This window comes from Puma concolor, chromosome B3 (genome assembly GCF_028749965.1).
Source record: "Puma concolor isolate L17-30 chromosome B3, mPumCon1.1.hap2, whole genome shotgun sequence".
NCBI classification, from domain to species: domain Eukaryota; kingdom Metazoa; phylum Chordata; class Mammalia; order Carnivora; family Felidae; genus Puma; species Puma concolor.
In genome coordinates this window covers 35,661,979-35,687,077 of record NC_141672.1, presented here as the reverse complement: position 1 = coordinate 35,687,077, position 25,099 = coordinate 35,661,979, and the positions used below count along the sequence as shown (strand labels likewise).

The following is a 25,099-nucleotide window of genomic DNA, read 5'->3' as shown; positions in this document are numbered from 1 at the left end:
TAAGCGTCCGACTTCAGCCAGGTCACGATCTCACGGTCTGTGAGTTCGAGCCCCGCGTCAGGCTCTGGGCTGATGGCTCAGAGCCTGGAGCCTGTTTCCGATTCTGTGTCTCCCTCTCTCTCTGCCCCTCCCCTGTTCATGCTCTATCTCTCTCTGTCACAAAAAAATAAATAAACGTTGAAAAAAAAAATTTTTTAAAAATAAAAAAAAATGGTTATGATATAAGTTTTATTATATAACTTTTTTACCATGATAAACATTTTTTGAAAAAAAATGCATGATGTACTGGTAAATGTTACAATATGTATGAAACTTGAAAACATTGTGCTAAGTAGAAGAAGCCAGTTTACAAAAGACCACATATTGTATGAATTCAGTTTTGTGAATATCTAGAATAGGCAAATCCATAGAGACAGAAAGTAAATTTGTGGTTTCCTGGGCCCTCTCAGAGGTGTAGTGACTGATAATATTTACCAGGTTTCTAATGTTGCATTTCTTACATTTGGTGGATTCCTGAGGATTCCTATCAGAATCATAGTCATAATATGGTTGATTTATTATTCTGTGGCTTTAATTACTTATTCCCAATTCTTCAGAGGTCCAATCTTAGACCAAGCTTTATGTCAGTAGAGCCATCACCATTTATTCAGGTCACCTATTATATTAATCACTGAAGAATATCAATATGCATAAAATTTGGCTCTTAAGTTCAGGGAAGGCCTTGGGGAAAATAGAATAAAAAGGCCAAAAGAGTATCTCTTCAATCCATTTAGCTCTGTAAATCATTTAATTGTTCTGTTTTACAGAATCTTCCCTTTTAAAATATTTCAATTTTTGGCCTCTCAGAGTTAGTGATAAAAGGAGTACCATGAACCCTGACTCTACTTGGGTCTTCTAAGGTGGTTAAAGTGGTGGAGAAGCTCACACTTAGGCCACTGTAACTCTGGCATAAATAATGTTGAGAAAATAACAAAAGAAACCATTTATTTACCAGTTATTATGTGTTAAGTACTCTGCCAAGTGTTTAATTTGCACCAGTGAGAGTCCATCAATAGGAGCAAATCCTTGGTATTCTGTAAAGGAATTGAGTTTAGGTCCTCATCACAATACATTGTTCGCATGCTATTGTGATGAGTACAAAATGTGGACCTGAGTTACCTTCATTCAGAACAATATACTAGAGATACTTAAGCACAAAATAATTATTTTTGAATAAGTAGGCATGTGATGTAGTTACATCTACTTATTTCTATTTATTTCAAAAATGAGAGGATTAATATATTGTTATCTAGTAAAGCTGAGAAAATTGTATTGATAAAAAGCATTTATAAAGTACAGAAAAAGCATTATCTGGAATAATAGTAATCTGCTCTTCAAAACCATTTGACACAATAACTGGAGGATCTTTGCATTAATTAAGGTAAACAATAAATAGAACTCCAATCATTCACATTCTCTAAAATAACTTTATAAGCAGTACACACAGTATTTGAATAATATAGTATTTGATGTTTAAATGAATAGAATTAAACTGAAATTGGTCTAAAGATTAAGCTGTCAGTCCACTTGAGTAAAAGAGAAGCCCTGTTTCTCAGGAGGAAAATTATAAAATTAGCCTGAAAAGGCATCCTGGGTTGACACTTTTGGTGGTGTGAGAATAACAAAAAGTAACTTGCAATGCAACAAAATCCTGATTTGGGGATCTTCTCTAGGTAGGAAGTGTTCTAAGGATTATATAAACATGACATGTATATTTTAAGAATATATGTTATAAATACATATAATGTTTATATAAATGCAAATATAAAATAAGAATGTATGAAAAATAATGCATGGATACTCCTTGGATGAAAACACCTATTTACCTTGTGTCTACAGTCCCCAGATATGCCAGGAACCCTTATACTTCTCATTTAAGTAATCACTTGCCAGGTGTGTTACTCTAGTAAATGATAACTATTGTTTGAGTTTGTTTTTTGAAGGTTTTGGTGAAAGCTTCAACTACATTAACAAATATTTGGGAAATAGGTTGATATTGTCTTAATGGAAAAAAGTAGGTTGGGGGGGAAGGTTTTAAAGAAATCCATTTTTAGAATGCTAATTTTAAAGTGATTTGGAGTAGATTCTCAAAGCCAGAAAGGACCAGAGAGGGAGATTTCTAGTTCAGATAACATAATTGAAGATGAGATAACAGACAAGGAATGGGAGAATCTGCCTAGAAAAATAAATGAGAAGTTATTAAGCTAATTTAGTAAACAATTTTGGGGAAAAGACATGAAAGAAGACCTTAGGAAAATTTTCCTAAAATATAAAAGCATGCTTAAGTTAAGATACTTAGATAACTTAAAACTGCTTGCATTATGTTGTTTTGTTCATGGAAATGGTATTTCTGTCATTTATGAAAACTAATAACTGCACACTTAAAAATTAGGAAACAATATCCCTATCCATTTAAAAATGTTCCCTTAGAACCCTCTTGCACTGTTGGTGGGAATGCAAATTGGTGCAGCCGCTCTGGAAAGCAGTGTGGAGGTTCCTCAGAAAATTAAAAATAGACCTACCCTATGACCCAGCAATAGCACTGCTAGGAATTTATCCAAGGGACACAGGAGTACTGATGCATAGGGGCACTTGTACCCCAATGTTCATAGCAGCACTCTCAACAATAGCCAAATTATGGAAAGAGCCTAAATGTCCATCAACTGATGAATGGATAAAGAAATTATGGTTTATATACACAATGGAATACTACGTGGCAATGAGAAAAAATGAAATATGGCCTTTTGTAGCAACATGGATGGAACTGGAGAGTGTGATGCTAAGTGAAATAAGCCATACAGAGAAAGACAGATACCATATGGTTTCACTCTTATGTGGATCCTGAGAAACTTAACAGGAACCCATGGGGGAGGGGAAGGAAAAAAAAAAAAAAAAGAGGTTAGAGTGGGAGAGAGCCAAAGCATAAGAGACTGTTGAGAACTGAGAGCAAACTGAGGGTTGAGGGGGGTGGGAGGGAGGAGAGGGTGGATGATGGGTATTGAGGAGGGCACCTTTTGGGATGAGCACTGGGTGTTGTATGGAAACCAATTTGACAATAAATTTCATATATAAATAAAAAAAAAATGTTCCCTTAGAAAAGTTTTAGTGGATTTTTGAACACATTTGTTAAATATATTTTAATTTTTTTTGATGTTTATTTAATTTTGAGAGAAGACAGAACCCAAGCAGGGGAGGGGCAGAGAGAGAGGGAGGCGCAGAATCTGAAGCAGGCTCCATGCTCTGAGCTGTCAGCACAGAGCCCAATGTGAGGCTCAAAGTCAAGATCTGTGAGATCATGACCTGAGCTGAAGTCAGACGCTTAACCAACTGAGCCACACAGTTGCCCCAAAACAAAAGCTATTTTAAATATTATGTCATCTTTAAATATCTTTTTGTGTGGCATGCTGAATATTTTTTAGCATAACATTCAGAATTTGCTTTACGTATACAGATATATGATCAGAATTTTGGAGATCACTTTTATAGAGGAAGAGGCATGTAAACAAGTAAATTTCAGTAAAATATGAAAAGTGCTATCCCAAAGGGATGCCTGATAATACACACAAGGAATAAATTGTCTGGAGGAGTCAGTGGAGACTACTGACATGTCCTAAAGCTGTGTCTCATTAAGTATATTTCTGCTCTGATCTTTATTATTTCTCTTCTTCTGCTGGGTTTAGGCTGCCTTTGCTGTTCTGCTTCTAGTTCCTTTAGGTGTGCTGTTAGATTTTGTATTTGGGATTTTTCTTGTTTCTTGAGATAGGCCTGGATTGCAATGTATTTTCCTCTCAGGACTGCCTTTGCTGCGTCCCAAAGCGTTTGGATTGTTGTATTTTCATTTTCGTTTGTTTCCATATATTTTTTAATTTCTTCTCTAATTGCCTGGTTGACCCACTCATTCGTTAGTAGGGTGTTCTTTAACCTCCATGCTTTTGGAGGTTTTCCAGACTTTTTTCTGTGGTTGATTTCAAGCTTCATAGCATTGTGGTCTGAAAGTATGCATGGTATGATTTCAATTCTTGTAAACTTATGAAGGGCTGTTTTGTGGCCCAGTATATGATCTATCTTGGAGAATGTTCCATGTGCACTCGAGAAGAAAGTATATTCTGTTGCTTTGGGATGCAGAGTTCTAAATATATCTGTCAAGTCCATCTGATCCAATGTCTCATTCAGGGCCCTTGTTTCTTTATTGATCGTGTGTCTAGATGATCTATCCATTTCTGTAAGTGGGGTGTTAAAGTCCCCTGCAATTACCACATTCTTATCAATAAGGTTGCTTGTGTTTATGAGTAATTGTTTTATATATTTGGGCGCTCCGGTATTTGGCGCATAGACATTTATAATTGTTAGCTCTTCCTGATGGATAGACCCTGTCACTATTATATAATGTCCTTCTTCATCTCTTGTTACAGCCTTTAATTTAAAGTCTAGTTTGTCTGATATAAGTATGGCTACTCCAGCTTTCTTTTGACTTCCAGTAGCATGATAAATAGTTCTCCATCCCCTCACTCTCAATCTAAAGGTGTCCTCAGGTCTAAAATGAGTCTCTTGTAGACAGCAAATAGATGGGTCTTGTTTTTTTATCCATTCTGATACCCTATGTCTTTTGGTTGGCGCATTTAATCCATTTACATTCAGTGTTATTATAGAAAGATATGGGTTTAGAGTCATTGTGATGTCTGTATGTTTTATGCTTGTAGTGATGTCTCTGGTACTTTGTCTCACAGGGTCCCCCTTAGGATGTCTTGTAGGGCTGGTTTAGTGGTGACAAATTCCTTCAGTTTTTGTTTGTTTGGGAAGACCTTTATCTCTCCTTCTATTCTAAATGACAGACTTGCTGGATAAAGGATTCTCGGCTGCATATTTTTTCTGTCTAGCACACTGAAAATCTCGTGCCAATTCTTTCTGGCCTGCCAAGTTTCAAAAGAGAGATCAGTCACGAGTCTTATAGGTCTCCCTTTATATGTGAGGGCACGTTTACCCCTTGCTGCTTTCAGAATTTTCTCTTTATCCTTGTATTTTGCCAGTTTCACTATGATATGTCGTGCAGAAGATCGATTCAAGTTACGTCTGAAGGGAGTTCTCTGTGCCTCTTGGATTTCAATGCCTTTTTCCTTCCCCAGTTCAGGGAAGTTCTCAGCTATTATTTCTTCAAGTACCCCTTCAGCACCTTTCCCTCTCTCTTCCTCCTCTGGGATACCAATGATGCGTATATTATTTCTTTTTAGTGTATCACTTAGTTCTCTAATTTTCCCCTCATATTCCTGGATTTTTTTATCCCTCTTTTTCTCAGCTTCCTCTTTTTCCATAACTTTATCTTCTAGTTCACCTATTCTCTCCTCTGCCTCTTCAATCCGAGCCGTGGTGGTTTCCATTTTGTTATGCATTTCGTTTAAAGCGTTTTTCAGCTCCTCGTGACTGATAGGAATTTCTTAGGTGGTTATATCAGATTCTTTAATAAACCAAAGAAAATATGACATTTCTCAAATGGTTTTATATTGGTGAGGTCTACTTAATTCAGTGATTCATGTTTCCATCAATAAATGTAGAGAAAAGAAAAAATATCTATTGTAATAGATGAGTATGAGACTCTAGGTAGATGTCTGAATGGTGGCTGTATTACTGTCCCATTTTTCTCTTTTGGGGGTTCTTTAGTCTTGGGCAAGAGAAAAATATTGCTTAAAATCTCTGTAATGATGGTTTTCATTCTGGTCACGGTAAAGAAAATGTTATATATTCATAAATACCTGTAATATCTGTAAAACAGTTTTCTTAAGATGATCATACCTCTTTCATAGCACTAACCATGATATGTTGATGTGCCGTATTAATTTGTTCATACCTCTAAGATCTTTGACATCAAGGCCATTTGTCTTACATTTTTTTTCATTCTCACATTTTCCTGGCACATACTAGGCATTGGTATGTTTCTTAAACTGAATGGTTAAAATTGAGTCTTCATGGCAATTTATTTAAACCTAATTCACATCAGGTTTACTTTCAAAGCTGTTTTGAAGATTCTTGTAAAGGTTGTGTAGACTTATGACTAATAAAATACAATAAAATATAAATTGAAAACAGCAGGAGGATGCAAAGATGCTAACTAGGAAAGTAATTTTATAAGTACTGTATTGTTCCATTGAAACCACCACAAGACTTTGTGTCTTACAACAATGATTTATTATTTCTCACAAATCTGTGGGTTTGCTGGGCTTAGCTGAGTGTATCTTTTTCTGGTCTTACTTGGGGGTCATTCATGTGGCTGAAATAATTGGTCGACTCAACTGAGGCTCACTTAGGTGTCTCACTCAGATGGCCTCACTCGGGTGTCTGGGCCCTTGGTGCTTTCTATTCTGCTAAGCTTTCTCTCTACATGTTTTCTCCTCATTCCATTATTTAGACTGGACTTCCTTTCATGGTAAGAGAAATTTACCAAAAGAGTGAAGGTAGAGGAGTTGAGGCCTTTTGAGACCTAACCTTCAGAACTCATATACCATAATTTCTGCCCTAATCAGAGGTACAAGTCTGGCCCAGATGCAGAATTGGTGAAAATAGACTCTACCTCTTGACAGGAGGATTTATAAAGAATATGTGGTTATATTTAACCTACCACAGTATAGAATATGCATAGTTGTTGAGTATAAAATTTATTTCTGAGCTGGCTGAAAATTGAGGGAAAAATGAGATATTAATGTGCTGGCTATCTAAATAAAGAACAAATACCAGAAAGTTCAATTTGTAAAATCCTTTTATTTTTGAATAATACATACAGATTTTAAAGAATTCAAAAATTCAAAAGAAAATAAAAAGGAATTAAAATGTACTTCACATCTATCCAGAAATAACCATTATTAAAGTTGTAAAACATTTCATCTATCTATGCCCATGTTATAGATAGAAGAATGGATAGATGTTTAACTGGAAGTGAAAGAAATAGCTATGCAAAACCAGGAGAGTACTCTCAAGCTAATACAGAGGCATTTTATTTCGTTTAAATAGAAAAAAAAGTGAATGTCAGAGCATAAGAGATACTACATGCTAAACAGAGATCTTTCTCTAACGTTTAAAAATAAGGAAAATTATTAATAAGTTACAGTCCTATTTTTTACCCTTTTTTATTTTTTTTTAACTTTTTTAATGTTTATTTTGAGAGAGAGAGAGTGAGCAGGGGAGGGACAGGGAAGGGGGGAGACATAGAATCCAAAGTAGGCTCCAGGCTCTTCGCTGCCAGCACAGAGCCCAACGCAGGGCTTGAACCCACAAACTGTCAGATTGTGACCTGGGCCCAAAGTTGGACACTTAACCGACTGAGCCACCCAGGCACCCCTACTCTCTTTTTAAACCTTAGACACAGTTGGTTGAACCACTGCTCAGAAAGATCAGGATATTAGCACTATTATATTACCTATCCTCTTCATACCTCCAAGTGTCTGGTTATTATATAGTTATAAAAACAAAATCTTGATCGAACAATATCCAACCTTCTCACCAAACTTATTTCACAAACCATTGCAGATATGTGGAAAGAAAGATAAAGTTATCCCAGACTATTAGATCTGGACAGACTTAAACAGAGAAAAATGGAAAAATCAAAAAACCAGAGTCCATTTATAATCTTTATTAGAATGCTCTGTTTTTCCCTCTGAGATTTTATCAAATATCCAACATTAGACTTTTTTATAAGCTCTTAATTTCTGATATTTCCTATGTTTCATTTTTTTCTTCATTTATTTTAAAAATTTGATGCTTCCTTTATTTTTATACTGCATAAAATAAATACAGAAATAGCAATGTGTTTTGATCAATAGTAAATATGTTCCATGAATTGTGCTTCAGAATTTCGTGTTGATTGCTGAGATAAATGTGTGTTTCTTCACTGGTATATAAAGTATTTGAGTATGTGGATGTTTTGAGTGGGCAGGTAAGTTCTTCTGCATGTGACAATACTATTGTTTTCTTTCAGGAAACCCTGATAGATTGGTGTGATGAAAAGGAACTTAATTTGATATTAACAACTGGAGGAACAGGGTTTGCACCACGAGATGTCACTCCAGAGGTGAGATAGTCTGTGCCTTTCTTTTTTCAAGGAGTAGGCTATTCATTTTATTTTTCATATTTTTTTACTATGTTTTATATTACTTTTATAATGTTGCTAGGCAGAACAGAAGACTTGTGGTTCTAAGAATGTAAAAACTGTTCTGTGGAAGCATTGTAAGCATTGTTATGTAAAAAATGTTTTTGACTACTTTTCTTTGGACTTATACTAGACATGATATAAAATGAGGAAGATTGAACTGGTCCAGAAAGTAATTTTGCATTTGTTCAGTGGACTGTGATAGAAGCTGAACTTCAGACATATTGCCAAAGGAGGTGATAGCGGAACTCTGATTCTTAGCATGGCATCTGGTCTAATGTGTTTTGTTAATGTAATTCAAAATGTATCTGATATCTCTGTTCTTCAGATACCCTTGTCATTGGTCTCAAAGCACAGGAAATTGTGATAGAATACATATACCAAATTTATAGTACTTTTGAAGAGAAAGGGTTACATATTCCATAATTTTAATATGAATTTAAATGCAGAATTTAATAAGCCAAAGCAGAATTAATATCTAGGCTTTATGCCACAAGAATCACCTTAAACCTTTGCATAAGTAGAAAAATTAAGGGAGAAAATGAAGAGTAGGCAGTGCTCAGTGATACAGGAGAGTCTTTTTTCTTTTTAAGGAAGCCATAAACCTCAGAGTCATATGCAAACTTATATCACCACTTGTGATATTGTTTTCTTTACCTCCCAAAAAAATGTTTGTTGGCTGAATTTCAACTTAATATTAAGTACGTCCTTCTATTTTCAAACCAGAACACAATTTTATCTACTGTTTACTTAACAGCAAGATACTTTTACTCTGCATCTATTAAATATTTACTGTCCTTCTTACTCTACTGTGGTGGTTTTCAAACTTTAGCCTGCACCACATTCAAGCTGAGGATTTATCAAAACAGATTATTGTACCCACCCACAGAGTTTCTGATTTAGTAAATCTGCAGTGGGTCCCAAGAATTTGTATTTCTAACAAGGTGATGCAGATGTTGCTGGTCTACAGACCATACTTTCAGACTTTGAAAACCACTGTTCTAGGATATGAAAATGGACATTTTTTTAAATAAAGTGTAAAATATTTACTGTTCGTCTATGTAAAAATCGTGACAGAATTTTTTGGATATTATTGTAATTTTAGACTTATAAATAAAATGGTTTGCTTTTAAAGCAATCAGAATAGAGTTATATTGGGAAGTTGTTAATTTCAACTGCTCAGAAAAGAAATCATTCTTACATAATTAGTTTAGCTTCTGAATCTTATGGGGAAATGGTCCTTTGGCCAATTTTTACATTTCTTTTAAACTGTGAGACCAACTTAAAAAGTACAATTGAAGGGAAGCCATCTCCTATAGAGGTGTGTCTGTGTTTTGTTTGTAAGAAAATTACATACATATGTGAAGACCTTGATTTTTGGAGTTTGTTGTGTTAAGTATTTGAAGTAAATGGCCTTGGGTTTATATGTCCCTGTTTTTTGTGTGATGGTTTGAGATTTTCATACTATTTATTTTTATTACAGAAAAAACAGAAAAAAGTTACTATAGAATTTATATCAGATAACAACATTGTTTTTAATTGGGAGGGAATGCTTTGCACACAAAGTTAAGTATTTTGTTTTCTGTGGAGTGTCAAGTTAATACCAAAATGCTAGGCTGAAAATGTAAACCTTTGAATTTTGGCTCTGCTACTAACAGGGTGACCATAGACTAATTACTGAACTACTCTGTGCCTCAGTTTCCTATAAAGTGAGGTAAACGAAAGTACCTACCTACTGGGAGCTGTGAGGATCCAGTGAGAACTGTTTCTGGCATTTTAGTAAGTGCTGTATATGCAAGGATTAACTTATAAGGGTTAATTTTTTTATTATTATTAGTTGCTACATAAACACTAAGTGGACAAATTTGGTAGTATTTTTTTGTATGTAACTACCAAAAGGATGAAAACAGTGTTATGGTAGATTTAAAGTGTATTGATGAAATCTTTATAATCTTGTTAAATTATTTTTTGAATTTTGATATAGTAAGCTTCATATTTTATCTTTCTCATCTTCATGTGAAATAGAGGTTTAAAATTCTACCATTTTAATATCTGTCTATCCCATCCATTTTTTTTAGTGCCATTAATTGACAAGAGTCTCTTTCCCTGACTTTGTATGTCTCATTATATCCGAAATTAAGAAACCTTTATCCTTAAATGAAGTCTTTTTTTTTTTTTAACATTTATTTATTTTTGAGACAGAGAGCATGAACAGGGAGGGTCAGAGAAAGAGGGAGACACAGAATCTGAAACAGGCTCCAGGCTCTGAGCTGTCAGCACAGAGCCCGACGCGAGGCTCGAACCCACGGACCGCGAGATCATGACTTGAGCCGAAGTCGGACACTTAACCGACTGAGCCACTCAGGCGCCCCTTAAATGAAGTCTTTTAGTTAACTTAAAATCTTAGAGATGTTTTTTAAATATATTTTTTTAATATTTATTTATTTTGAGAGAGAGAGAGAGAGAGAGAGAGCATGTGCACACACATGCATGCGTGACCAGGAGAAGGGACTGAGAGAGAGGGAGAGAGACTCATAGCTGACAGCTGTCAGCACAGAACCCACATCAGGGCTCAATCTCACAAACCGTCAGACCATGACCTGAGCTAAAATCAAGAGTCAGTTTCTTAACCAAGTGAGTCATCCAGGTACCCCTTAGAGCACCTAAATTAAATTCTTATATGTGCCTATAACAACTACCTGTGTAGAGCTGTATTAGGATGGTTTTTTTTAATGAGTTAAAAATATACATAAATAAGGCTTTTTAATATCTTTTTTTTTTTGAGAATAGGTAACTTAGCTGATTGTAGATATATTGATTCTTAATAGGTTCACTTTACTACATATCTTTTTTACATATACATATGGTATGATTATCTACAGCAAAGTCCTTAGAACTGTTATGCCTTTGAAAAATAAACAAACATGAAAGTAATGTAAGGCCAACCAGAAATAGTTCTACTGATTTCCCATTTTCTCTACACACTTTAATACTTGCCATTCTTCTGATATCTAAAATACAACACAGGGATATCTTCTAGGAATCCATAAATATAATTTGAGTTCTGTCATAATACAGTTATTTGTCTTTAACATGTCTTAGATAGTTGTACCTGAAAAATGAAGTAACTATTTCTAGACTACATTTAACTATGTACAGCTTACAGTTGCAAAACTTTTTAAATAGTGAGAAGTTATAGAAAACACAAATATTAATTATTAAGGTAAAATAATAAAACTTCTCTATTAAGGTACTAATGTTTTATAGTCAGTAATTGACAATTGGCTTAATCTACAAACACAAAGGACAAATGTTTGTGGAATATGTGTGTTGTTAGGGAAAAAACTGGATTCCTCCAAAACTGGATAAATGAAATAAAGCAATCTAAACTTAGTGTCTGTGGGTATGAACCCAAGAGAACATGAAAAGTTTATAGACTTGGGTTTCTTCCCAAGTATATTAAAAGAAAAGTGGAATAGCACGTTCAGTAAAGTATGTCCTGTTTCCTTTGTTCATATATAGAAATAAGAATTGATTTTCCTAAATTATGAGTTTGTTTCTATTTTTAGGCCCTGTGGCTTAGAATATGATTCATCTGATATTTACATGCCGGCTGACCTGCTCCCTGCCTCTAATAAATATGAGATACTATCAAAGCTTATATATAATAGCATAATAATCTACTCCCTTCAACTTTTTAGACTTTTATTTTGATATGAAAATCTTCATTTTTTAAGAATAATTTTTATTTTCTCTGATCTGACAAAGGTTGGATAATCTGTTGGCATTGGTGAATGCTAGTAATTATAAAATTCCATAGAACTTAAGAATTCAGGGTTGCCCGGGTGACTCAGTCAATTAAAGCGTCAACCCTTGGTTTTGGCTCAGGTCATGATCTCACGGTTTGTGAGTTTCAGCCCCATGTTAGACTCTGCACTGGTAGCATGGAACCTGCTTGGGATTCTCTCCCTCACCCCCTCCCTCTCGCTCTCGCTCTCCTCTCTCTCTGCCACTCCCCCACTTGTGAGCATGAGTACATGCTCTTCCCCCACTCACTAAATAAATAAACATTTTTTAAAAGAACAAGAATTCATTGCTGTATAAAGTATTATCTCATCATGTCCCATTATCAGTTGTAAACAACTTATGTCCAAAATAGAAATTGTTATTTATTTATTTTGTTGTTGTTGTTGTTGTTGTTTTAAAAGTTCTCAGTGGAGCTTATTTTTATTTTTTTAATTATTTTTTTGAAGTTGTTATTTAAAGAATCTTATTATTCATAAAAAGTATAATTAAGGACATATTACTGAGGTCAAGCCCTTTTTTACACATAAATTCTAGAAGAGAATAAAAGATCAAGAAGCATTAAAAAATGTGTATATATAATTAACAAGCAATTTCTGATGACATGTTATGGTAAATTAGAAAATGTTAAATTATTTAATATAATTGAAGTATATATAAATATATATATTTAAACAGAAGCCCAGCATACATCTTAGTTCTCATTCATTCATCACTTTTATTTTTAATCCTTAATATGTATGCATTGCCATACTTGCTGGGTGCTGGAGTTAAAAAATGAATAAGGCATGGTCCTTATTCTTAAGAATTCTAAATATGTTACAGGAGTCAGCAAATGAGGCATATAGACCAAATCCAGCCTGCCTTTTTGTTTTGGTTTGATTTGGTTTGGTTTTTGTATGTGGCTTGTAAGCTAAGAATGGATTTTGTATTTTTAAATGGCTGAAAAAATCAAAAGGAGAATGGTATTTTGTGGCACATGAAAATTATTTGAAGTTTAAGTTTCAGTGTCCTTTTTAAATGAAGTTTTTTTGGAACACAGCTACACTCATTCCTTTGTGTATTGCTTGTGGCTACAGCAGCAGAGTTAATATTTGCAACCAAAACCTTATAGCCTGCAAAGCCTAAAATATTTACCATCTGACCTTTTGCAGAAAAAGTTTGTTGACCCCTGGTCTATTGGATGACAATGTCATCTTTACTCACATATTTTAGGGACTTTTTTAAAAATTGATTTTTATCTTTTTCTCTTTAGTAATCTGAAATGATACTGGGTTTCATTTCTTAAATGTTTAATTTTAGAAGGAGCAAAGAAAAATGCTTTTCTGCCATAATGAAGTATATTGCCACATTGTCTCAATATACAGTATAACATAAGTAAAAGATCCCTTATTCTAAAAATATATAAAATTTTGAACTTCTAAACTGATCAAAGTAATGGATTTATTATACATTAAATAAAATCTCACTCTTAAAAATTTTTCGAACTGTTGTTCTTAGCAGTACCTTCTAACAAGTGTCCTGATATAATTGGGCATGATGAAACAATCAAGCAAAAGGAGAAATAGCAAAAATTTCAGGAAACTATAAATTTTGATATAAGGGATATTCATTAAAAAGGATTCTTATGGTTCATTATGGAATTGAAGAAGCATCTGACAAAATGACCAATGCTGAAGGGAACAGAATACTGAAAATTTGGTACAAAGGATATTTTTCTAGGAAAAGATTATGAATTCTAGAAGGTATATTCTGTGTATAGTCTATAGTATTTATATTTCTTTGGAACAAATCACTATCTAATCCTTTCTACAAATATTTTCCACTTAAGTTATTGGAAATTTTTTCACAAAAATCTCAAATCAAAGAAAATTTTTTTTTATTTTATAAAATTTGTTTTATAATCAATTTGTCAGAATTCATGTATTTCATCATTTAGGTGTGAGTGTATTGTAAGCCAGGTATCATTTTATGCAGTCATTAGCCATTTTTCTTTCTTGATTATAATGCTTCAAAAATAACAATACTCTGTAAGTAAAATGAAGGAGACATCCTTGACCTGAGTTACTGACTACACATTAATGATTCTCAATTTGTGACTTGTGAAAATCAGTGAGAACTGACATTTAACAGCTTCACCTAAAACTTAACATCAGACATTTTGACAGAAAAATTCCTGTATTATACCAAAAAATATCCTATCTAATAATTTCTGTTTGCGAAAGAAAATTTAATCACTAACACAGGTTGATTAAATTATATCGTTTTCAAGTATATATGATACTCTTCAGGAAACATGGATTCTTTCCCTGGAAAAATATCATATACTGATATTCTAAAACTCTATGAATATTAGAGTTTATTTTGTAGTGCTATGATTGTTTTTTACTAAAATAAAATACCTGTCATATGTGCTAAAGCTAAATATAACCGTATTGAACTAGGATTTTGAGTTTCTTAAAATTGTTCTGTATCAATAGGGTAACTGAACAATATAAAATTGATAAAGCAGAATATCAGAAACCCTTGCACTTGAAACATTTCAAACTAGATTGAATAAAATATATCACTCTTCTGTGGTCAGATATGGCTATAATTTATGCCATTTTAATCTCTTCCTTTAATTTTTATGAAATAGCCCAGGACATAAGAAATATGTTTCCATGTCTTTGTCTTAACATGTTGGGATACACTAACACCATAGAGTCAGATAGACCTGAATTTAAATCCCAACTCTACCACTGTGAAATTAAGGCAAATTAACATGTTCAAACTTCACTTTTTTCATTTACTAAATTAGCTAATGCCTACCTCTCAAGGTTGTTGTTTCTAGTGGTTGAGATAATAAAGGTAGCCAATAATAATAACTAATATTTATATATAGCACTTACTATGTGTTAGCAGCTGTTTTAAGCAAATGTTAATTAATTTAGTCTTCAAAACAACCATACGAGGTATGTGGTTTACATCTATTTTATAGATGGAGAAACTGAGACACAGATCAATTAATTGACTTGTCCAGGGTTATCCAAACTAGTGACAATAATGCATGTAAAATGATCTAGTATAAAACCTGGCACCTTTGTAGATGTTTGGTAAATGTTTATTTTTGTCTTACCTTTTTCTTCCTCATTTAATTAATATTATCTATTACTTCCAATTAGATTTGACAGCCCCAAATATTTCTCCTACTAACCCTTGTACTTCAGGTATCTATTGTTAGCTACTAACATACCTCATGGATAGTCTAAAAAATAAAGATATCAGTCAGCATTTCCCCACTACTACTTTCAGGCATGAGACGAAGGAATAAGATTAAGAATTTTTATAGTGTAAATGATATGAGGAATGTGGAGTATTAGTGCAGTTGCGTTAAGTACCTCTTTATATCCTACCTGAACCTGTTTATTTTGTTTAGGTCCCTAATTCCTCTGTAGTTTAAACTTCTTGGAATTTGGCTTGAAAAAGCTGAGATATATGAGATTCAGGGTAGCTTTTTTGTAATAGCTCACTTTATTCTGGGGTTTATAATTATTTTACAGTATCCATTAAAAAGCAGTATATGTCTCAGAGCATAGGCAACATTTAGGAGCTACCAGTTTGCTAAAAATTAAAGCGTTTATAGTTTTTCTTAGTTTAACAAGTATTATTTTAACAAGTAATAGTTTAACAAGTATTTATCAAGCACCTTGAGCTTCACTGAGTGAGTGCTAATGTACATGTACTCCCCAAATAGTCACCTGACAAATCAAGACACTATAAATCTAGTATCAGAAATGTTCAGCCAGAAGATTTCTTTAAAGAGGACGATTAAGAGAAAGCTAATTAATCAGTAAAAATTTTGTACAAGTAGAATTTAAGCTAAAATTGAAGGAGAGAAATAGGATTCCGATTAGGAAAGAAGAGGACATTACTAATGGGAGTAAAGAAGAAAGGGAAATGTGTGATCAAACTACAGAGAAAGATAAAATTAAGAAATCTTCCTGGCTAGAGGATTCATTTTACATAGAAGGATGGATAAACTAGACTTATGTTATTTTAATCTCTTTCTTAGAACATCTAGAGTAGCACCATCTGTAGAGATTAAAAACAGCAACTGTCCTTATGCCAAGATTCCTTAGAAGCCAGAATTCATAAGTCTACTATGAAGCAGTACACACAGTAAAATCATGACATCAAGGCTCTCTAAAAGTAGACCCTTTTGAGATGTCATTTATTCAAATACAGATCAACACATTCCTCAGTAGGACTAACTTCATTCTTTTTGAAGATTTTTGTTAATGTTTTTGTTTAGTTGTAAGTCCTAATTTAATTCACAGACCTAGTGACTATACGCACCATTATTTATAGATAAAACTGAAACTGCTCTGAAGCACCAAGTTCCAGTTTTTTGATTTATTGTTTGGAAACCATTTCAGTCAATGTTTATCTTACAATCAACACAATCAAGGAATATTTTCTTATGGATTTCATCAGTAATTTGTCTCAAGTTAGCTTAGTGTTTTATATAAAATTACAAACTATATAAAAAATAGGTAAATCATGGTATCTCAGAGTTTGAGGAGAATTCAAAGGCCATTGTGTTCAAAGTCCTAGTCCCCTTTTCATCATTCCCAACCTTTGTCTGAACATCTCAATCACTACTTCTTCCATCTGGGAGTTTGTTGGTTTTGCAATTCTAATTGTTTGAAAGTCCAAACATGTCACACTGAAACCTGGCACCTTATAATTTCCTAATCAATGTTTCCAATTCTTTTCTGCAATGTACTAAAGAAGGTAAATTCCTTTTTACATGGTAATTCTAGTATTTGAAGGTAAATGTTACATTTTCCTCTTAAGTCCACATTCTTTTGTAGATTTTCTTTGCATTCATTTGTTTCCATTAGATACAAACTTTCCCAAGACATTCAACCTCTATTTCACTTATACATTATAAAGAAAAACTCCTTGGTATAATTGTACCAGGGGAAAGGTAAAGGTACAAAATTCAATCATTTAGATAAGGTAATTAAGGCAATAAGTGACATTGAATTTAAAACTATTATGTTGAAAGTCTCCTAGTCCACATAAAATCAATACAGAGGGAAAAACACATTGCTCCTCAAGGTCAGAATTTTAGAATTTTGAGCATAAAACAAAAACAAAAATTTCATATATGAAGAACCCATGTATAAAATGCTGTCTTCATTCCCTTGATTATATTTCTTAATTGCATGCCTACTCTGTATCAGAATATGTACCCAGCTTTTGGGGGCCCTTATGAAGCAGAGAGATGCTATCAATAAAACATACAAATAAATACAAATATATTTATTATGGAAAATTCTGTATCTAATTAGAGCTCTTACTAGAAAAGCAGTGTTGCCCACATAACCATTTGTGAGGCAGCATAACATAGTAGTTAAGAGCACAGACTACTTGAGTTTGAATCCTAGATCTACCTTTTACTAGTATATGACCTTATACAACTTACTTACCTTCCTATAGAAAGAATAAAACTACTTCCTTATAGGATAGTTATATTATGTGAATTAACATAAGTAAAACACGAAAAAATATTTATTTGCTACATAAATATTTGCTGTTATCACCTACAATATAAAGAGCTGTAGCTTAAAAATAAGTAGATGATGGTTGAATAAATATTGAAAGAATTTTTCTCCAGGGGAAAAAATTAAGCAAGATAGGACGTAAAATATACACTGATGTAACTGTGGGAAAGGAAAGAAATAGAGATGACATGCTAAATGTTGATTTTTACCTTGAATTTATCAGAGTGGTAAAATCTTGAAATCATCTTTCTAACTTACCATTACAAGGCTACTGTCATAAAATGGCAGATGCTGGCATAGCAGAATACTTTAGTTTTACAAAATATATACTAAGACAATGACAAAAAAAAAATCATTGAATATTTTACAAATATAAAATGCTCAAAGCATATTTATCTAGAGATATAGTTACAGGAAAGAAGTTTTTAGGATATCCCTTTCTTCATTGTCTGGTCAAGAATATAGATTCATCTCTCTGTGTTAGACCTCCATTTAGACTTAATGTTGCTTTTCACGCAAAATGTAATAAAATGACAACAAATGAATTTATACCTGTGAAGTCCTCTGAGCTTCTTGGAAACATACCATTGACATACCAACATATTGCCTACCATAAAAAGAAACCGTTAGGGAGTCAGAAAGTGGACTCAGATAACAAATAAACTATTTGGAATGATTCTAATAATTTTACCAGTATTATTTTCTTGTATTAGAACTTGGAAAGAACACAGCTGCTATTAAAGAGTAGAGGACAAACGCCCAGTGGGAGGAGTAATCATTTCAGATAAGCATTAATGATTGACACATAAGTGAGAATTTAGGGGAAGAATCCAAATTCCTTTAAAAAATGCTGAGAAGATAGAAGCAGTAACGGTATTGAAAGGTTGGGTTTTGAAAATGAACTGTTGTCAGTTTCACAAAGATAACAATCCAAAAGAAGCAGTTGATTGTGCAGCAACGACCAACTGATGTAAGAGGACATAAATTATACTTCTTTATGAAGATTAAAGGTAGCATACCTTTAATAGTGGTGGATGTCATTGGTATAATTTAAGTGTTTCCCCCTCACCTTTTTCACCCCTTTCCGTAAGTTTGGTTGCAGCATATACTATAATATACTTGCATGTCATAATCCTTAGGGTGAAACTTTATGTAAGGAAAGATGAGTCAGGTGATTAGGAGGTGATTTTGAATAGAGTTTTGCAAATTTTTAAAATACTTTTCGACAAAATGTAGACATTTGAACCAATGAGAAAATAACTATTAGTTTTGAATATTGTATAAATCCAATGGAGTCTTATTATAATGTGTTTCTCGCTTGTAATGATTTAAGACTACAGTTATTTAGGAGACCCCATTATAACAAGGTCAGTTCAGTATGACCCCCATTGATGAGGTTCAAAAAAGATTCACATCATGACAATTTTCCACTATAGTTAATCAGGGTATGTTAAACAGGGTTTTAGTTAATTATGTGATACTTTGATATATAATTTAGGTGGATACCTAAATTTAGGTGGATACCTAATATAATTAGTATAATTTAGGTGGATACCTAAAGTAGTGGTGGATGTCATTGGTATAATTTAAGTGTTTCCCACTATAGTTAATCAGGGTATGTTAAACAGGGTTTTAGTTACTTATGTGATACTTTGATATGAGCTCTATTTGTGGGCCCTATTTACTTTCTTGTTCCCTTCCTTTTCGCCATTTTTAAGTCTTACTTATGCTATGCTCTATCCCTTAAGATGAGGCTGCTTTATTGTGGGATAGATAGATGAATGACTTTTAATAGTCATTAATGTTATTTAATAACATTTAGAAGAATGAGAAGGTTACTTTTATATATGTGAAAACAAATCCTAGTATAAATGTATCTTCCCTCCTAGGTGTATCTTGGGCAACAGCAGCAACAGTATTTAACAATGCTCTAGTTTAGTGTTGCTCAAAATTTAGTTATTACTCTTTGCCTTCTAAGTATAAAATACCATTTGGACACGGGTCAGCAAATGTATTCTTTAGAGGTCCAGACAATAAATACTTTAGGCTTTGTGGGTTCTTTGTTCTCTGTCATAACTACTCAACTCTGCCAGCCCTGTAGCACAAAAGCCATCATAAGACAGTATAAATGAATGCACCTCATTGTGCCCCAGTAAAAATTTATTTATGGATACTGAAATTGGATTTCATATAATTTTATCATGTCATGATATAAATATTATTATTCTAATTTTTTTTCAATTATTTAAAAATTCAAAGATCACTCTTAGATTGCAGGCAATGCAAAAAACAGGCAGCTAGCAGGATTTGTCCCATTGGCTATGATTTGCCAACCCCTAAAGTGTGCCAGAATCTCCTCTGTTAATCAAAGGTTCATAGTATCTGAGCTTTCAGAAGAATGCTCTGAGAATTTAAGACAGAGAACAGAGATGCCCCACAAGAAATTAACACTTTGTAGATTCAATTATATCTTGAGTGCCTGCTGTATATATGCCAGACATTGTTCAAGATGCTGGGGATACAGCAGTAAACAAAGAAGTCATAAGTTTCTGCCTTTACGAAATTTACATTTTAGTGGGTGACACAAATATAAGTAAACAAGATGTGTAATATTAGAGATGATATTAAGTACTGTGGATAAAAATAAACCAAGAAAGGTGAATAGGTAGCACAGCACAGGCAGGAAAGAGAGTTGTAATTTTAAAAAGGCCGTCAAGGAAGGCCTTATTGGTAAGGTGACATTTGAGCAAAGACATAAATGAGCAGAGGGAGCAAGCCATGGATCATGTAGAATCTGTATGCCACCCTTAGGATAATGGAGAGTTTTGAGCAGAGACACTACATGATTGGACTTATATTTTAATAGGGAAATAATTTAGGAGACTATTGAAATAATCCAGGTGAAAAATGATAGTGACTTAGACCAATAATAGAGGTGAAGGTAGTGAGAAATACATTACTGATATATTTTGAAGATAGAGATAACATAAAATAAGAGAAAGAGAGAAGTCAAGTATAATATCCAAGATTTTGACTTGGGCATTTGGAAAGATGGAGTTGCCATTTACTGAAATGGAGAATGCTGTGGGAAGGGTAGATTTGATGAGGAACGTCAGTTTTAATTTGGTCATGGAAATGAACTATCCAAGTGGAGATGTTAAGTTGGCAGAGAAGTCTAGACTGGAGATACTATTTTTTTAAAGTCATCAGCATCTTGAGGGACTTAAAATCTGTGACGATTGATGAGATCACCAACGTATTTACTGGTATTACTATTTATTTATTGGTATTACTGCCCTTGATTTTTTTCCTCATCCACTTTCAAAGAGGTAGGTAGTTTCTAGTAACCTATCCCCTCTTCCTATTCACAAATAGCAGGGATCCCATTGAATCAGAAAGTTGACCTACACAGAAAGTATCATTAGTTGGCCATCCTCAAATTTTGCCATGGTATAAACATGGGAGTGAGTTTTCCCAAGTACCTCCTTGCTGGAAACTGTTTGCACTGGAGGTAAGTGTGAAAGGGGAGGTTGTGGGAAATGATGGGGTGAGGGCTTCCTAAACCTTTCCCAAACCTCAGAAATTGCTTGATTTTGAGGAATGGAGAAGGTTCAGGCTGGTTCTTATTTCCCTGAACCAGTTCATACAGCCCTAAATTTGACCTGCTTTCCTCAAACTGGGAGTCAGAAATCCCTTTTCTCTTCTGTTTTTCTGCTGCAGAAATTCCCAACATTCCCATTTTGTGGGCTCCAGAAAGGGGTAAGCGAAGACTTCAATCCCAGCCAATCATTTCCAGATTAATAATTTTTAGTGTTTTGGTTTTTTTTTTTTTTTTTATCATCATAAAGAATGCTTGGACCCATTTTTCCCATCCATTTAATTTCCTTGTGGATTGTTATGTATCTATGTTCTAGGATCATTCTGTATCCCTGGGCAATAGAGTTCAGATTCATCTGCTATTTCCATTTGTGTGCTGTTCTCTTGTGGATTCTCATATGCAGTTTATTGATGAGTGTTTCCTAGATGGAAGAAACCCAATTCAGGAGACTGGCTTTACTCTCAATTTCATCTTTTCCTGAATGGTGTTTTTGTTCCCTGCTGAGAGCTTTTCCTACCCTACACAACTGCTTCTGATGATCTGTCATTGCTTCTCTGCTGTTCTGTCTTATTGCTTTGACTGCCTTTGATTTTCGCCTCTACTTTTTGCCCCACTTTTATGCATCTGCTGAATGATTTGCATTCTTCACTTACTGGTACTTTGTCTATCAGGAAATGGCCTGATACTGCCATATCCATCTGCTATTTTAGCATTTTAGACTACCCAGCATTGTCTATCTGCTCTCCTACCATTCTCCTATATCATGGCCTTCCAAGTGCTACGCTATCTGCCTGCTTGATCTTGTCCTGCCCAATTTATGCCTGTGATATTATAAGTAGGTTCAGATTGTTTAGCACTTCTGCTAACTATCTCCACTTGTCTTGTGCCACTAAGTTGGACTGCTGACTGAGGTTGCTTGACTACTGTCTCCTTTACCTATTTGCTGCCATGGCTGCTTCACTAATTAACTAAAGACATTGCATTCATCTCCTATGTAATCAGACTTGCAACTTGCTGATCGGCTCATATTACTTCCTTTATACTTTTCTGCATCTGGTAAATCACTGGCGTTGTTCCTCTGTTGTCTTGTAACCCTGATCAGATTTTATTTCCAAGAAAAGTGTTGCCTACGTATTGTCCAAACATATCTTAGAAATAGGAAAATGCTTCACTATTTAACAGTCCAATCCAGTTTACTCCTAAACTGACTTTTAAACTCACTATCACCATCCTTTCTGCCTTTTTATACAACTCCACATTCTTTCCCTTATTTAACAATAGATTTTTTTTCAAATAATTTATCATCTTTGCCTCAGTTGACCTTTGATATCATATATTGTATACTTTTGTTTCTTGTATATAGGATCTTTCAGTGATTTTCCATATATTAAATTTATTTCATAACTTATTTTCCATGATTTTTCTGGGGCTTCATGAGGATGAGTTACTCCTATTAATTTTTCCTTTTTAGTAAGATACAAGAATTTTTTGAAACTTAAAAGTGTCATCTCTAAAAATAATAAATTTAGTTATGATTCTTTGTAGTTAAAGTAGCTTTCCACTGCTCCATTTTTTCCTCTGAGAATATCATTTCTCAGCCACCCCATAATTTATGTAATATCACTTCTTTAGAGATTCTTTTGATGTATTTATCTTTCCCTCCTTTTAAACTATATTTTCTTGTGTGTGGGTAAACTTTAAATTGAATTTCCCCATTATTTGCTAAGTACTTGGCATTTAAGAAGAACTTGAAATACAAAATTATCTGCACTGTGAAGCTTGATGTCTTATTTACTCATATTTCAATGAAAAACAAGACCAAACAAGAAGTGGAGAAGAATTTTGGTGAAATTTGCAAACAATTCAAGAGTCTGAGGAGATTAGAAGTGGGGTGTATATGTATGTATGCAAGTGTGTGTGTGTATGTGTGTGTGCGCACGCGCGCATGCACATGTGGTGTGTATGTAGATTTTAAGTGTTCTTTATATGTATCCACAACATCATTGTGCTTGAAGTGTGAAATATTCTGAGTCCCCATATTAAATTTTATTTTATTTTTATGAAAAAGAAATGGAAAGGAAAAGGCAAAAGCTAAAAAGAGAGTGATAAATTTAGAGAATATAGAAAAAGGGTATGGACACTTGTTTTTTTCTTTTACTTTAACAATAGAGATAAAACTAGTATCAAGAAAAAGGCTGCTGTAAGAAAGTCAAGAAAATCATTTCAATAGCTTTTTATTTTTTTTATTTTGGCAAAATACACATCACATAACATTTACTGTTTTTACCATTTTTAAGTGTACAGTTCAGTGGCATTAATACATTTTGTACAGCCATTACCACTATCTGTTTCCAGAATTTTTCATCATCCAAAACAGAAACTCTCTATACCCATTAAACAGTAACTCCTCATTCCTCACTCCCCCTGTTTTAATATCTGTCTCTGAATTTGTCTATTCTAGGTGCCTCATATAAGTAGAATCATACTATTTTTGTCCTTCTGTGTTTGACTTATTTCACTAAACATCGTATTTTCAAGGTTCATCCATGTGGTAGCATATACCCATTCATTCCTTTTTAAGACTAATAATATCCCATTTATGTATATACTGCAATGTGTTTATCCATTCATCTGTTGACAGACAACACTTGAGTTGTTTCTTGGCTATTATGCATATTACTGCTATGAACATTGGTGTGCAATGTCTGTTTTTCTTTCCATTCTTTGGGTATTTACCTAGAAGTGAACTCCCTAGCTTTTAATATTCTTGTCTAAGAGGAAATTAAAGACCTCAGGGAAACTATATAAGTAACATGAAAGATGGGTAAGTCCAAGATATTGCATTAGGAGCAAAAAATTATAAACTTTTAGAAAGACACAGAATGCCAAGTGAGATTTAGAAGACCTTATGTTCTAAGAATGAAAGGGAGAATGAAATTGGACAGATGTTGGATGTTTGAAGGACAAAAAAAATCATTCTGAACAATGTTGAAAAAAAAATAAACCATCTTGGGGCACCTGGGTGGCTCAGTCATTTAAGCCAACACTTCTGCTCAGGTCATGATCTCGCAGTTCGTGGGTTCGAGCCCTGCTTCAGGCTCTGTGCTGACTGGAGCCTGGAGAGCCTGCTTCCAATTCTGTGTCTCCTCTCTCTGCCCCTCCCCCACTCTCACCCTTTCTCTGTCTCTTTCAAAAATAAACATCAAAAAAAATATACCAATTTTAGGACAGATGATGGCATGTCTTTGAAATGGAATAATGCAGACTTGTAAAGAAGTAGGTATTTAAATGAAGATAACTGGATTGAGATGAGAGAGCTAGGTTAAGTTTAGAGGAACCAGCAATAGGATTAGGAATTCATTTTAAATTCAGTGGTACTCAGTTCTGGACACAGTTTTCTACCTATAGAGATTTTACTAAAAAATTGCTAGGCCCAACCCCACCAAAGATTCTGACTCATTAGGCTGGAGATAATGGTTTAGGCACTATGTATATGCATGTGTGTGTGTTTAATCCACTGGTAAAACACAGTGTGAGTTAAATTGAACTCTGTACCATAGTGTCCTAGACCTTACAGGAGTTAAAAAGTTGGGAAGAATTGGTCCTTGTCTTCAAGGAGTTTAAAACTGGAGTAGTTTAGTATGCAAAAAAATTGATTTTGGAAGGAAGACTTTCAATCCATTAGGTGATAATGTTTTCACTTTGTTAACTCAACAATTTTTTGGTGATTTTACCTACTTTGTCTTGCTTTTCTCAACCAGGGTTTCTCATCTAAACTATCAAACACAGAAAATGATTTGTGTGACTTCTCAATCCTCCCAAGGGTGGTACATGAATTAGTTCTATAAGCATAGGAGAAAAGTTAATTCATTACTTCCAATAATTCTCTCAGAACCTATTTTAAACAGGCTTGTTCTATGCTATGTAGTCTGTTAGGAGTACATAACACAAAGATAAGGCCCAAGAGAGGGA

General features: G+C 33.9%; 1 protein-coding gene across 18 annotated transcripts in view; it reads left to right on the top strand.

The window, feature by feature from the left end:
* GPHN (gephyrin) overlaps window positions 1-25,099 on the top strand; it is a 635,492-nt gene that overhangs the window by 299,722 nt on the left and 310,671 nt on the right. For 11 of the 18 annotated variants that reach the window (XM_086709482.1, XM_086709484.1, XM_086709476.1 and 8 more), the window contains exons 4-5: window positions 8,003-8,095; window positions 21,250-21,288. In XM_086709482.1, the coding sequence (XP_086565608.1) occupies window positions 8,003-8,095; window positions 21,250-21,288 (132 nt within the window). The remainder of the gene's footprint in view (window positions 1-8,002; window positions 8,096-21,249; window positions 21,289-25,099) is intronic. The other 7 variants (XM_086709486.1, XM_086709479.1, XM_086709492.1 and 4 more) reach the window with 1 other exon arrangement.